At 48.3% G+C, this 14,178-nt stretch overlaps 1 protein-coding gene across 9 annotated transcripts in view; it reads left to right on the top strand.

Moving 5' to 3' along the window:
- The window catches only part of nfia (nuclear factor I/A), a 143,934-nt gene that overhangs the window by 29,152 nt on the left and 100,604 nt on the right, over window positions 1-14,178 (top strand). The window contains exon 1 of one of the 9 annotated variants that reach the window (XM_085150112.1): window positions 9,916-10,452. The exons of 6 other annotated variants lie outside the window; for them this stretch is intronic. In XM_085150112.1, coding sequence (XP_085006238.1) covers window positions 10,426-10,452 — 27 coding nt within the window. In that variant the 5' untranslated portion in view covers window positions 9,916-10,425. Of the gene's footprint in view, window positions 1-9,915; window positions 10,453-10,681; window positions 12,474-14,178 lie in introns of those variants that run through there. 2 more of the 9 variants (XM_085150116.1, XM_085150114.1) reach the window with 2 other exon arrangements.

Genomic DNA, 14,178 nt, shown 5'->3' with positions numbered 1-14,178 from the left:
GGAAGATAACCGGCGGTGACGGCGCACAAAGCCGGCATCGAGCTGAGCAGAACGGCCGCAGCTCTCTGCCACCTTGGCGCTGTCGCTCCACGTTAGTCACACCGCAGGAGATGGGGGCCCGGCCTCCCGACCACCGCCGAGGACCACAAAAGGCTGAGCGCCACTCCTGTCTAAACGCCCCCGTCAGGAGAAGGAGTGAGACAGGGTGAGAGAACGGCCGCGGCGTTCAATTAAAAATGTATTAGGGTCGGAACCAGTGGCCTAAACCAGCCACTGAGGCGTGAAATGGGCGCGAGTCAAGACAAAGCTGGAAAAAAACATCAACACAAAAAAAGTGCAAAAAGAAAAATCTATTCAAAAATCAACATTAATTGAAGAGAAAAAAAGTTCAGTTTTAAAGTTTAAATAAAATCACGTCAGAGTCCTTCAGACTCTTGTATCTTACCTTTAACTTGTTCCCGTTTGGCCGTTGGACCCCTGTGATCTTCCTGAGCGCCCCTGATGGGGCCCTGAACCACAGTTTAAGTCACAAACAGACTCTGTTTTCTCTCATCGCACAAAAGCAGGTTTAAAAAAATCAAAGAACACACCACATCTAACCAGCTTCTGCTTTATAATCTCATCATTTTAATTAAAACAGCGTGTGCATTGGCTCCCCCGGCACCTGTGTGTGTGTGTCTTTCCAGCTGTGTCTCCCGTGTTTATGTGAACAGCTGGCAGGTCTCTGTTCTCACATTGTGTTTTGGGGCGTGGGAGGGGGCGTGTGTGTGTGTGTGTGTGTGTGTGTGTTCGTTCAGGTGAGTTCCCTCCATTAGAAACACAACAAGCTGATCAGGGGCACGTCTGCTGAACACTGATCAATATGATTACTGATCAGTTTTTGTGCATTTTTAAAAATGGAAATCAACATTTTGTAATTTCATTCTTGAACAGATGATTTAAATTAAAACTTTATTTAAAACATGTTTTGTAATTCAAGCTACGAGAAAAAAAACCTTCATCAGAGGATGAGATGAACGTCAGCACAGTGAGGGCTGCATACATGAGACAGGCGACTGTCACATGAATACAAATGGTGTGAACTGATGCAGTAATCCACTGGATTATTAAAATCTGTAATCTGAATCCTTTTGATCTTTTCCAGATCAAGCAGTGAAAAATGACCGACTTCTCAATAAGATTCATTTATGGCTGAAATTCTCTCTTTAAACATTTGAAAACATTTTCAAATAAAAACACAATTTCACATGTTTAAAGTTCACTTTCACATCGTCATATTTTAGACTAGTAATCTAAATCTAATGCAGTAATCTGTAATATTTATGCGCCTGGTCTGGGTTTAAACTCGCGCATGTACGGAGGAGCAAATCTGCCAAAATCAAATATGTGACTGAACGGATCAGTAAAACTTCATGTGCAATAACGCGAAATCCCAATAAACTAAAAAATCAAATGTAATTTATAAAACTGATGTTTGGGCTTGAATTTGCTCCTAAAATTTGTTTTCTTTCTTTTGATTTTGATTATTAATATTTACAAATCTGTATTTCTGTTGTGAGCCTGGTATCGACTAACATAAGAAGAAAAAGATTTACACGTCAAAAGGTAAAAATAAAAAGGAAATATAAATCAATGTGAAAGAGAAATCAAATATAATTGAAACAGAAACAGGAGAAAAATCTTCATCTTCACACAGAGAAAACTTCACTTCTCAAATGTAAAGATCAGGACACAGATACTCGGACGCGCTCAAAGCAGATGAAACACCGTAATGTGTGATGTGTTCGTGTCTGCAGGAGCTTGGGCCCTCTCTCATTGACCCCACTTCTCTTCACGGGGAACCTCGAAACTCCTGTGCATCTGTCTGTCAAGGTGACCCCAGCGGGAGGCCTGATTTTCTGACTGGTTTCACTGGCTGTGCTGGTTTGCAGACTGGTTTCCTGGCAGAGAGGAGACAGAAGGAGGCGCGGGGGGGTTGTTGTTGTGTTTTTATTTTTTTCGGGTGGGGGGGGTGGGGGGGCAGCATATGCCCGGCCCTGCTGCCAGCCTGCCTGCGCTCCCCATCATCTCGCCTGCAGGCTTCCTTCTTCCTCTCAAAGCAGGCAGAAGATTTTTTGGGCGCCCCGTCAGGTTTGGGTCCTGCTGAAACCTGGAGTGCGTGGGCAATCTGCTGCTGAGGGAAGAGCGAGGCATTAACGTGTGTGTGTGTGTGTGTGTGTGTGTGTGTGTGTGTGTGTGTGGTTTAGATTTGTAAGACAGAAAGAAGAAGAGACAAAGAAGAATTTGAGGAGCTTGTCTCTTGTCGGGGTTGACCTCTGACCCCTCGCTGCTTTCCCTTCAGCGCTTCACCAGATATTTTCGTTAGCTTGTATAATGTGAAACTTTCTCCTCGACTCGATCCATAAACCGAGCCGAGGGTTTCCAACACACACACACACACAGACACACACTCTCTCTCTGAGGGAGGCCGGAGGTGAGTCTAGGAGGATTTTCTCTTGTTCGTACCGAACCGCTAACTCGACTCGTCCTCCGGCCCTCGCAGCGCTTCATCTTGTTTATGTTAACGCTCCCGTCGGGCTGGACGGAGGCACGGGTCACCTCAAAATCCAAATCCAAAATCCGGGTGAGACGGGGCATGATCAAGCATGCTCAGTACCGCAAACAAGTCTGGGTTTAAATAATCCCAACTCTGAGATCGGCTTAGAGGAAACAGAAAGATGGGTGAAGACGTGCTATTTCTTATATTTTGCAAACTTTGTAGTTCAGTGTGTTACTGTTCTTGTTGTCCTGTAACCACAGGATTAATAAAATATTGTGATTCTGATAAAAGATGCTGTTCCAAAGATGGGTGGTAAAGTTTAAATCCTCCTTCACATTCTCCAAAGCTGCTGATTCTGGCCTCTGGGCCTTATGTTTGACAGCACTGCTGTACTATGGACGTGTTTGCTGTTTCTGACATTCTTACAAGTCTAATTAACCCGACTCCTCGCTGTCCTTCATGTAGAGAAGAAGCTGGCGTTAAAACCACATGTGCACACCTGTAATCAAGCCCGCAGCAGCGATCAGGCGCTGCTCTGGTGTCAGGGAGCGTTTGTGTGGCTGCGTTTGTTTCTCAAGTCGTCAAGTGTGTATTTGTTCAGTCGTGATCAAGTTTCACTGTTTCGCATTTTCCTCCATCAGCCGGGTTTCTGCCCGTGTGTGTGTGTGAGCTGATTGAAGCTGAAACCAGCAGAAACTGTTTGTGTGGGGATGCTGGCGAACGGCTCCATTTGTGTCTGTGTGTAAACTCAGAATAGTTGGGGTGGTGCTGCTCTAAATAATACTGCGCAATGGCATATGTGTCTAACACGTGCTACATACACACACAGGCACACGCACGGGCTCATCAATGAAAGTCGGTCAGAGGGTGGGGGGGTTCCGGCCTCTCCCCATGCTCTGCCAGGCCATCTGTTCCTCCTGCCTGCCTCTCACCACACAACTGCCTTCCTGTTTCATCCTAAACACACACACACACACGCTCACACACACACGCATGCACAGACACACACAGTATTCAGAAGAGTAGAAAAAGGAGTTAAGTGTGTGTGAGGTGAGGTTGTCATCATAGCGATGATATTCTGACGTTCATGGAATTATTTTTTGGTTTGTTTTCAAACTGTAAACAGAGCCCCACCCACACCGCCAAGGTCAGCGTCAAATGGGCGCTTCATTTTCCAGTAGCCATAAACACCTTCGGCGAGCAGACAGAGCAGCTGCAGTAACACTCTCCGAATCTCTCCTGATCCCAGTCTGATCTTGCTCTCCCCTGATCCTGATCCAATCTCCCGGTCCGATCTCGCGGTTTGGTCTCGCTCTCACTCTTATTCACGTTCACTGTTATTTGAGACATGCATGTTTCAGATGTCCCTTTTGCGCCTCTTGCAGATGTGAAACTACGAATCTGCGGTCAGGCCCTCCCTGCGGTAGAAGTACGAGAGAACTGAAGGAGGGTTTGGATTTTTCTGACCTTGCGATTTAAACTCTCAGATTGCGATTACTGAGGTCGTCTGAGAGCAGCGTGATGCAGCTGACGGACCCCCGTGTTAGGTCTGTACCTGCCACCTCCGTGCAGGCCGCCGGGGGCCCAACAGGTGAACAACACGGGCCCTGTGTGAAAATGTACCGGAACATAAAAAAACGCCTTTCTGCTTAATCCTGAGCCCTCATTCAGCCAATCACACCCAGAGCTTTATCCACACCTAAGCAGCTCTGCCCGACATTCACACTCGCGCAGGTTTGTTGAGGCTAGCTCAGGGTGTGCTATCTTCTCCCAGGAGGAGCCGGGGATCAATCCAGGTCTACCTGAGCCTCTGGGGCTCCATGGATGGGGTGGCAGTTAAAGGTGGAGATCAAAGCTGGCTGCAGAGATGTAGAATGTCAGCGCTTCGTTTATCCTACTATTGGACCCTCAGCAGCTGCTGCTGTTTAACTCTAACAACAGAGCTTCTGCTGCAAATGCCACATCAGGCCCAGATGTGTGTGCTGATGTGACTGTCGTTGACGGCGATGATGCTCCTGCTCACCGTCTCAACGACGGTTCTCTCTGACTCGTGTCATGGATCCAAAGAAATAAGAGAGAACCGAGGCTGTGATGCAGCTCTGCTCAGCAGCTGCCGCAGATGTTCTCAGAGGGCCTCCACTCTTCTTCCTGTCCTAAACAATCTAACCTCTCCTCTTCTGTTCTCCAGCTTTGATCTACACCTCCTCGCTGTAACGCTCCTCCTCATCTGTGGCCTCCCTGCTCTCATATTTTTATTTTATCACTCATTTCTGAGGTTTTGGGACTAAAATCAGGCGTTTTTTGGGGTTTTGAGATGTAAACATTGATTACTGATCAGCTGATCGGCAGAGATGATGGCCGATGATCAGCTGCTTCAACGTCTCAGATCCACAAAGAAAACAAATGAGAAGCGTCCCTCCTCCTCCTCTTCTTGCTTTTCTGACCTTATTCTTCCTCCCCATCGCTCCGTGCTTCCTCTCCCCTTCTGTCCTTCTCCCCCTCCTCCCTTGTTTTCCTCCCTCTCTCTCTGGTTGTGCGAGCTTGGCTGCGGCTTGGTTTCAGGCCTGGTTCTGTTGGCTGGTCTCCAGCCTGGCAGCAGCTCAGTGGGAGCAGGTGGAGGAGCCCCCGTCCCCCCATCATACACACATGCACACAGACACACACACACACATGCACACAAACACAAACACTCACTCACACACACAGAGAAACACACACTTTGTATTTTTTAGCCCAAACTGCTGCCGACATCAGCCCGTCTCCATGGTGACGTCCATGTCGAGTTTTTGGATTTCTGCTCACGTCTGATTGGCTGGTTGGTGGCGTCCCCCCATCATCTTCTGACCCGTTCCAGTCTTGTGCGTTGCGCTGCAGAAACAATCAGACAAAAAACTGAATCTTTATTTAAACAGCACTCCGTTAAAGATGAAGGAGCCGATCGGCTGATTGGCCGCTCTCTGAGGGGTGGAAATGTAATTGGAGTCTCGGCCCTGGTTACACGGGTTATAATCTGTTACCACGACAACCGCCCAGCACTTCACAACGCTGCGCTGACGTTCAGGGCAGCGTCCTGTCGTCACAAACATCCCCGTGACATCAAATTCTCCGAGCGCTGCAGGCCTTTCGTTCTGTGGTCCTTTGACCTTTAACCTTCCAGGAACGTTCCCTGAGGGACATTTCTATCATTTCAAACGTTTTCTTGAAAATGCCGTCCGAAATCGTGGAAGGCGCTGGCGGAACGTTCCAGCTCGCTTCCTTCTGTTGTTCTGTTAGGACAGAAGTAGTTCCACAACTTTTTACTGAAATGGCAGCTCGGTGGCGTCCAAAAAAATGTCGCTGCAGGAAATCACCACTGATTGGCAGAAGCAGGTGGGGTCAGATTGCAAACACAGACTGCTTCATGCACCCTCCCAAAAGACTTCAAATGAATATTTTTACTACTGGTGTTGTGGAAATTTATTTCAGGCTTTGAAGTTTTACTCTTTTGTTTTTGTCTCCAATGTTTTTACTTTTTGATTCGTTCATTTTAGTAAATAAACGAATCAAAATCAGACTTTCAACTTTTGTTGAATCAGAGAATTTGTCAAAGTTTCTCCCTTAGATCCTGTAAAATGAACACACACACACACACAGATATTCACATGCATACACACAAAAACACACACACTCTCACACACATACATGTCTGGTTTGCGATCCTTGTGGGGACATCCCATTGACATAATGTTTTCCCTAGCCGCTTACCCTAACCATCAAAAATGAATGCCTAACCCTAACTCTCTCCCTAAACCTACCCATAACCCAATTATAACCCTGACACTAAAACCACATTTGAGTGTGAAAAATGCCTTCAACCCTGTGGGGACCTGAATTTTGGTCTCCACAAGGGCCGTTGGTCCCCACCAGTATAGCAAATTTCAGATTTTGGTCCCCACCAAGATAGTAAGAATTCATACACACACAAACACACACAAACACACACAGACACACACACACACACACACACAGGCTACAGGCTGCTGTAGTGTCAGTGAGTCTCCTCTAGATGGCGCCTCAGGCTGCTTTTCTGCCTCTGCTGCCTGATGAGGCAGAGAAATATGAGCACTGTGACACTCAGCAGGCGTTCACCTGCACCTTAAACACCCGATCATCACTTCATCACATGTGGTCACTTAAAGCTCCGCCCTCTTCTGATTCTGATTGTCTGACAGGTGATTACACCTGTGCTGTCTGAGCTGCTCTTTGGAAGGTTTAAAAAAAACTGTCTAAAAAATTAGACAGGCAGAAAGCACCATCTTCCTCCCATAGTTCAGTCACCTGTTATCCCTTCAGGTGAGGGCATACCTGATTTGCCCAGGTGTTTTCAGGTGAGTGACGTGCTCTTTATGAATGCTGTATGCGCTCCATGGTGGCAGCTTTGTGCTGCAGAATCAGTGCTCTGTGCAGGAAAGGACTGAGAAAGTGGAACATTTGAGTCTTTGATTGGTTCATGGTGATGCTTTTCTCTCCTTTGGTGAAAGTGGATCTACTCTTCGCTGCGGTTGCCATCAGAAGTGATTCTACATGTGATTCTCTGGCTCCGAGGTGCTGGCTGGTGGAACAGGACTGATGCTTCTCAGGATGCTTAATGAGTCAGACTGAGAGAGCAGGAACCGTGAGGCGAACTCAGGCTTTGAATAATGTCCTGAGGAACAAATAAAAGTTCTGAGCATCTTCGATTGGTCCATCTGATCATCTGCCTGTAGTTTAGGATGCGAGGCCTGACGGATGAGTTCTTGTTGACATAAGGTGAGGCTTGGAGCGAGGGAACGTGAACGCTTGTTAAACCTGAAGCTGGAGCTCAGATCATGGCGCATCTGCTGGAAACGATGAAACGGGAGCAGGATGTCCTGCTGTGAATTCCACATTAAGATTATTGGTCATATCAAAAAGCTGGTTTAATTGCTCTAATCTAATTACCGTCTCTGTGTGCCGACCTTCATTCAGAGCCGCTGTTTGGCCGCCCGATAACGAGCAGCCTCAGACGTGTTTGAGCCAAAGTAAATGTGCAGATTGTCTTGTTAAATCACGGCGCCGCTCCTTCTATTAACATAAAAGCTTCTGTTCATTAACCTCGGACGACTCGCCGCTCAGGTCCAGCCCGCGGGAGCACGCAGCTGCTTCACTAGGCAGACGTCACGGCTTCCTCCACATCCTCTGAGACCATCGATTACATGAGCCTGCAGAAGGAAGTGACGTCAGCACATCTCCCACCTGCTTCACCAGCCACCAGCACTGAGCTGGAAACACCTTAGGATCACAAAACACTTCCATATATACAGTGATCCTGACTTCACAAGTGTTCCTCACAACAAACAAACAAATAAAAACAGCCTGACGAAGGAGCCGCTGAAGTGTCTCAGTTAGCCAGACCAACCCCTTTCTGTCCTAATTATTGATTTATAATAGTTTTTGTGGTCAAACCTGACTCACCTTTGTAATGGTGCGTACGGCGTGTAATCTGTAATCTGAGTAATCCAAACCTGCTTTTATCCTTTGTGGACTCTGACGATCAGATCAAAATGCTTGATTATTGATTGATTACAGCTGTGATGTTTCATCTGAGACAGACTTGTCGTGACGTAGCGTCCTCTGATTGGATGATAAAAGAACCGTGCGTGTGTGTCTGAGTTCAAAGAAGATAACCTGAGTGAATTTCTGCTGATGATGATGTTGATGGCGATGACGATGATTATGAGGTGTGATCTGATTGGTTTGTTCTTGTGTTCTTGTGTTTAACTGTGGTGAAACAGAAGGTCCTGTTGTGGCTCCGCCCACTGATGTTCCTGCAGGTTGGTCACTTGAGGGGCTGTGTGGGGACAGGTGGAGGCTGGTGCTGATTGGACTGCTGTATGGGATTATGGTGGGTCTGTGCGTCTCCGTGGTGATTCAGCGTCGGTTTGATGGTACTGTCGGGACCGTCAGAGCGTCTGCAGCTTTATGGAGGCTTTATTGAATCTTGTAGATGCTCCTGCAGGATCTCCACAGACTAATATCCCTGTAAAGCCGTTTACAGACTCTCTGAGTGCCTCGGGTGACTCCGGCCGCCTTCCTTCAGACCTGTGAACTTCCTGCAGGTGTGAGCCTTTAGCATCACAAACAGCTTTTCAGATATTTTATCAGACAGCAGGTCCTCAGATCACCCCAGACGCTCCTCACAGTAAACGGCAGGATCTGACCTTTAACCTTTCAAAGCGGTTCTGTGTGTCATCATCCTTCTTCCTGTTCAGGTGGAACAGGTAGAGCCTGCAGCGCACGGAGCCACAAACGGACGAGCTTTCAGGAATCAGTTGTTTCTGATGGCTGCTGATCCAGAGTCAGTGTGAAGCAGAGGATGGTGGAAGTGGTGGTGGTGCCTGGTGTATGATGGATCTCAGAGCAGCTTGATGCTGAAAATGAAGATCCACACATGTGAACAATGAAACACCTGTGGTGAAGAGGGCGGGTCCATACTCGTCCATTTGTCTGTTTTCCTCATTTCTACTGCGGGAAACAAAAACTAAACATCTGTGGGAGCAAAAATATCTAAAAACAAGTCAAACACGGAATTTTAAAAAAAAAGATGAAGGTCAACAGCTGTTTACACTCAACTCAGGAAACAGGTCGGAGGTCACAGAGCTTTACATAAAGAACAGCTGATTGGCAACATATCTGATCACACACATTATATAAGTGTGTGCATGTGTGTGTGTTATGTAAAGTAGAGCTGAGCTCATTTCTCCTCATAATAATAGTAATAATAATAATAATTTGAGGAGGGCTTTGGAGGCTCCTGCTGTCTGGGGGAGAAGAAAAAATTTCAGCGGTTTGTTTTTATTTTTATTGTTTTTATTTGTATTTATTTGTGTCTATTTGCATTTACTTGTATTTATTTGTGTTTATTTGTATTATTTCTGTGTAATTGTGCGTACTGTTTGTGTGTATTTGTATCATTTCTATTTATTTGTGTGTTTGCATATTATTTGTATTTAGTTGTGTGTATTTGTATTCATTTATGTGCATTTGTGTTTATTTGTATTATTTCTGTGCTTGTGTCTTTGTGTTTATTATTTGTGTGTGTTCGTATTTATTTGTGCGTTTGTGTATTATTTGTGTTTATTTTTATTATTTCTGGTGTATTTCTTTGTGTGTCTTCGTGTGTATTTCTGTGTACTTTTGTGTTCATTATTCTGTGTGTTGTGTGTGTTTTGCCCGGGGCCCCTGAGTGCCGTGCCCCTGCCCCCTGTGCGGGCAGACCCCGGGGCAGAATCAGGGAGCAGAACTGCGCAGCTGCAGCTCGGAGTTCCGACCCAAACTGCCCCCGCCCCCCCGCCCGCGCTGTTTTCGCGTCACGTGAGCCTCCAAGTTTTCAGCCCGTCCCGGTGATACCGATCAGTGAGTCCGTGGTCGGGTTCACGCGAGGAGCATCCAGCAGCTCAGCCGCGCGCGCACGCACGCACGCACGCACGCACGCAGCGGAGGCTCGAGGAGCGGGTGTGAGCGCGCGGACGCCGCAGTCCGGAGGTCCCGGAGCTCAGGCCGGAGCGGGCGCGCTCTCTCCGCGTGCCCGCCGCACCGAGCAGCCTCAGCGCCGCAAGCCGGCCACAGCGCACCGCAGGGCGGACGGACATGCTGCCGGGGGCCGCCTCGCGCCGCGGCCGCGCGGAGCTGTGAGCGCGCTCTCGGCGCCGTTACCGGGGATGGTGTCGGGCTGCGGAGCGGAGACGGCGGGGTCAAAGTTCGGCGGCTGCTCCTCGCGCACGCACGCACGCACACACGCGGGGCCGGAGTTCCAGTAAGAGCCCCGCGCACGCGCAGCCGCTCTCATAAACGCAGCGCAGCTCGCGGGCGGCGGACGGAGGACGGACATGTACTCTCCGCTGTGCCTCACGCAGGTCAGTCACACTTTCTGCACTTTTTACGCACTTTGTCCGTGGCCGTGCGCGCGGCTGTGCGCGCGGCACACGCCGCTTGGAGCTCCGGCGGTTCTGCCCGCGGCTCCGTACCCGGGCTGAGCGCGCTGAGTCCCGCCGCCGATCTGCGCGGGGCTGTGCGGGGCTCTGCGGGGCTGTATGCCGCCAGCCGCTCGCTCTTGCGGGGTTGCGTTCAGGGTCAGAGGTGAGAGTAGAATTATCTGGACGTGTTTCAGGCTCCAAACAGTAGCTCTGGTGTAAGAGGCGCAGAGAAAACGCAGGTTTAGTTCTAGGTGATGAGTTTCATCAGAGGATTTATTGATCGTGGCTGTGAATGAATGTGAGGCGTGCTCGTGTTTGCCCTGTCGCCTTCTTTCTCGGACTCTGGTTTTATTTGTGGGTGAATCTGCAGCAGCTTTACATGTAATCTGATTACCGGGCAGTAAAACCAATAAACAGCAGACTGTCGGTTTTTACAAATCCTGCTCAGAGGAAAATGTTTTAGTGTGAAGGTGTGTGTGATTCATCTCAGTATTCAGCTTTTTATTTTTGTTTCAGGGAAATATTCTGACAACTGTGTGAGTCTGTGTGTGTGTGAGGGAGAGAGAGAGAAATGGGGGAAAATCAAAATTTAAATGTGAAAATTAATTATTATTAAAGTTTTGTCTGTGTTCAGTCTGAATCTGAAATGTCATAATTCTTTGGGATAAATTTGTTCAGAGGTGATGTAAATGGCTTGTTTTTGCCTGCCGGCCACGGGAGGGCGCTTCACACGAAATGTTTTGGTAATTTACGGTGTGATTAAATTTGTATATTTCTCCGTGGTGGTTCGGACGAACATTTAAACTTCTTTTAAAGAAAAACAGCTCAGATCTGTGCGTAGTTCCACGTCGATTATTTAAAAAGAATAAAAACAAAAAAGCAGCAGATTTTTCGATCGTTTTTAAAATATAAAAATCTAAATATTTTTGTGTGTTTATCAGTAAAGTCAGAATTAAAGGGTCCGATCAGCTGGACTTTCCCAAACCTGCGTGAAGAGGATCCAACACCATCAGATCCCCAAAACATAAAGCAGGAATGTGTATGTGTATGAGTATATGTGTGTGGCTGGTTTAATAGGAACGTGCTGTCTTTGAGTTGGTATGAGGGGGATCGAACCCTCTGATTGGTGAGAACCTTCCTGTCGGTCCCCGGGCGCTCGCAACGGAGCGTCGGCAGCTCCGCCGGGCCTCAGACGACAGGCCAATAATTCCCTCAGTGTGGCAGTGGGGGGGATTAGGGTTATTGCGCCTCTAAATGACTATGATTCAGAGGGTTGTTGTTACTCGGTGCCCATTACATCTGTCACCGAGGTGCAGGGGGGGACGCGAGCCTCGGCCCGTCTCGCTCTCCCCTTGCAGGGAAAAAAGGCCGAGAGATAGACGAAGAAAGAAGCCCACTTCGGCTGGGCGGCCTTTCATTCAGCGCTGAGCTGCAGCGCGGCTGGCTGCTTCAGCACAAATCAGCTCAAACCAAAAAAGTCAAATTACAAGGAGAAAGCTTCAGGAGGCGGGAACGGCACCCAGATTACATCCAACCCGGCAATTTCATGTTTCAGGGAAGCTGAAAAATTCCCTGCAGCTCAAACAAATTGATCAGCGTGTCGTTTGATTTTTAATGAGTCTGATTTATAACACGCTCACTAACAAAGTGCAGAGATTTAACTCTCAGCACTAGTTTCACTTATTCAAATCCATCCAAACATGGACATGAGGCTGTGGGGAGCGCCGATGCCTGGCTTCAGCCTGCCGGTGATTTTCCCGACACGCTGAACGTCTGAATTTTCTTTGTTTTGTGGCTTAAAATATTTGCAGCAGAGAGACTGAAGTAAACCTCTAAAAACCCCAGAAACACAGCGGGAGGAGTTCTGCGAGGAGTGCCGCAGGATTATTCAGTCTGAGGACTGCAAACATTCCTGAGAACAGGAGGGATTATGCCGGCCTGTTTTCAGGCTCAATCTGAGAGTGAGTGACTTGTTAAGTGGGATTTTGTTTGCAGCGGGCGGAGTGTGAAGAGGCAGTGGAGGAAGCGGCGGTTTAGTCGGTGTGAGCGGCTCAGGAAGCTGAAACGTTGCACTGGGCTGTGAGGAATGTTGGTATGTGGCTCCGGCGAACATCCAGAGCCAGCGAGCTGCAGATCCACTGTGGAATGTGTGTGTGTGAGTGTGTGAGAGAGGGAGAGAGAGAGCACATCGCCCGTCCAGCAGCCGCTCTGCGTCCTAATAAGCGCCCGAGGACGCTCGCAGACAAAAGGCCGTCCTGCGGTGAAAGCCGGGCTCGGAGAGCGGCTGCAGGTCGGCCGCGGAGCTGCTGGAGGCGCTTTGGAGATGAAGCCGCTCGCCTGGATCGTCTCCAACCAGAAACAATGTGCTGTATTCACAGCCTCTGACAAGGGAGGGCGAGCAGTGTTGTATGAAAAAAAAGGCGTGCAGCTGGTGCTCTGATGCACAGCCTGGAGATACAGTTTCCTCTTTGGAGGCAGCGCTCCGAGCTCCAGGTTTAACACAACTCTGACTCCCAGCTGGAAAATTTTGGTTTCTATACATTTAACCCCGAACCTGCAGCCCCAACCCCAACTCTTCTTTTAAGAAACCAAACAGTTTGAGTTTTAATGTTGAGCACCCAGTGTGCACCGATCCTACAAACATATTAATCCCCCGCTAAAATTAGGGCCCAAAAATCCAGATTTCCATCCTGCTTATTGGAAAAAATCCCACAAAATGTGTTTGTGTTTGCAGAGGGAACCAATGAGTTTCGAGCTGCAGACAGGAAGCCGACGCTGGTTCAGTGCGACGGTTTCCTGTAGGATAAAAGATTTGTTGAGATGATGCGGGGGGGTGTCACAATTCCACTCTTCCCACTTTTTCCTTTCTAAGCACTCTGTCTGAACGAGTGCAGATATATTGGAAACTTTCAGTTTTAAAATGAATGTAATTAACAGTTTCCTGCATGCTGCGCTGAAACACACAGTCTCTGGGTCTCGTGGAGAATCGGGTCAGACCTCAGGACATCCTGGTTCACTCGGACATGTGTGTGCGCTCTGAAATCAGCTGTGATGGCTGCTTGTAAACATGCAGTGCTACAGGAGCTTGTCACTGAGGCAGGAGAGAGTCAAAGAGCTGCTACAGGTGGACTCTTGGATCAGACTTGGTTCAGGACAATGATGATAATAATGCGCTGCAGCTTTCAGGGACTCCGCAGCTCGAGCTCCTGTGAAGCAGCTCGCCTCTGAAGAAAGAAAGCGGGTTTGTGGGGCTCGCGCACAGCTGTGAGCCGGCGTCCACATGCCACCCGGTCGGAGGCATTCACACGTATCGAGATCTGTGCAAGCCTCTTTGATCTATGAATAGAGCTTTTTTCTTTTTCAGTACGTGGCTGAGGAGGAGGAGGAGGAGGTGCTCTGGGCCTCCGAGGGGTTTGGTCCGAATCAAAAATGTTCCATGAAGACGTTTTCTGTCCGTCTGCTTCCCCGGGACTATATTTTCCTCCTTCCATGCTGTTGCTGCTGTTTTCCTTCATAGCCGTCTGTGTTTAGAGGGAAACAAAGTGAAATCACATGTTTTCTCTGAGCGGCACCACAGACAAGAGTCCAAACGCTGAGAAGCAGCACAGCAGTAGTTAGTTTTTCATCCGTGCTCTTGGACACTTTGATTTCACCTGTTTAATCAGC

This window comes from Neolamprologus multifasciatus, chromosome 23 (genome assembly GCF_963576455.1).
Source record: "Neolamprologus multifasciatus chromosome 23, fNeoMul1.2, whole genome shotgun sequence".
Taxonomy (NCBI): Eukaryota; Metazoa; Chordata; class Actinopteri; order Cichliformes; family Cichlidae; genus Neolamprologus; species Neolamprologus multifasciatus.
This window is presented reverse-complemented; position numbering and strand designations above follow the sequence as displayed.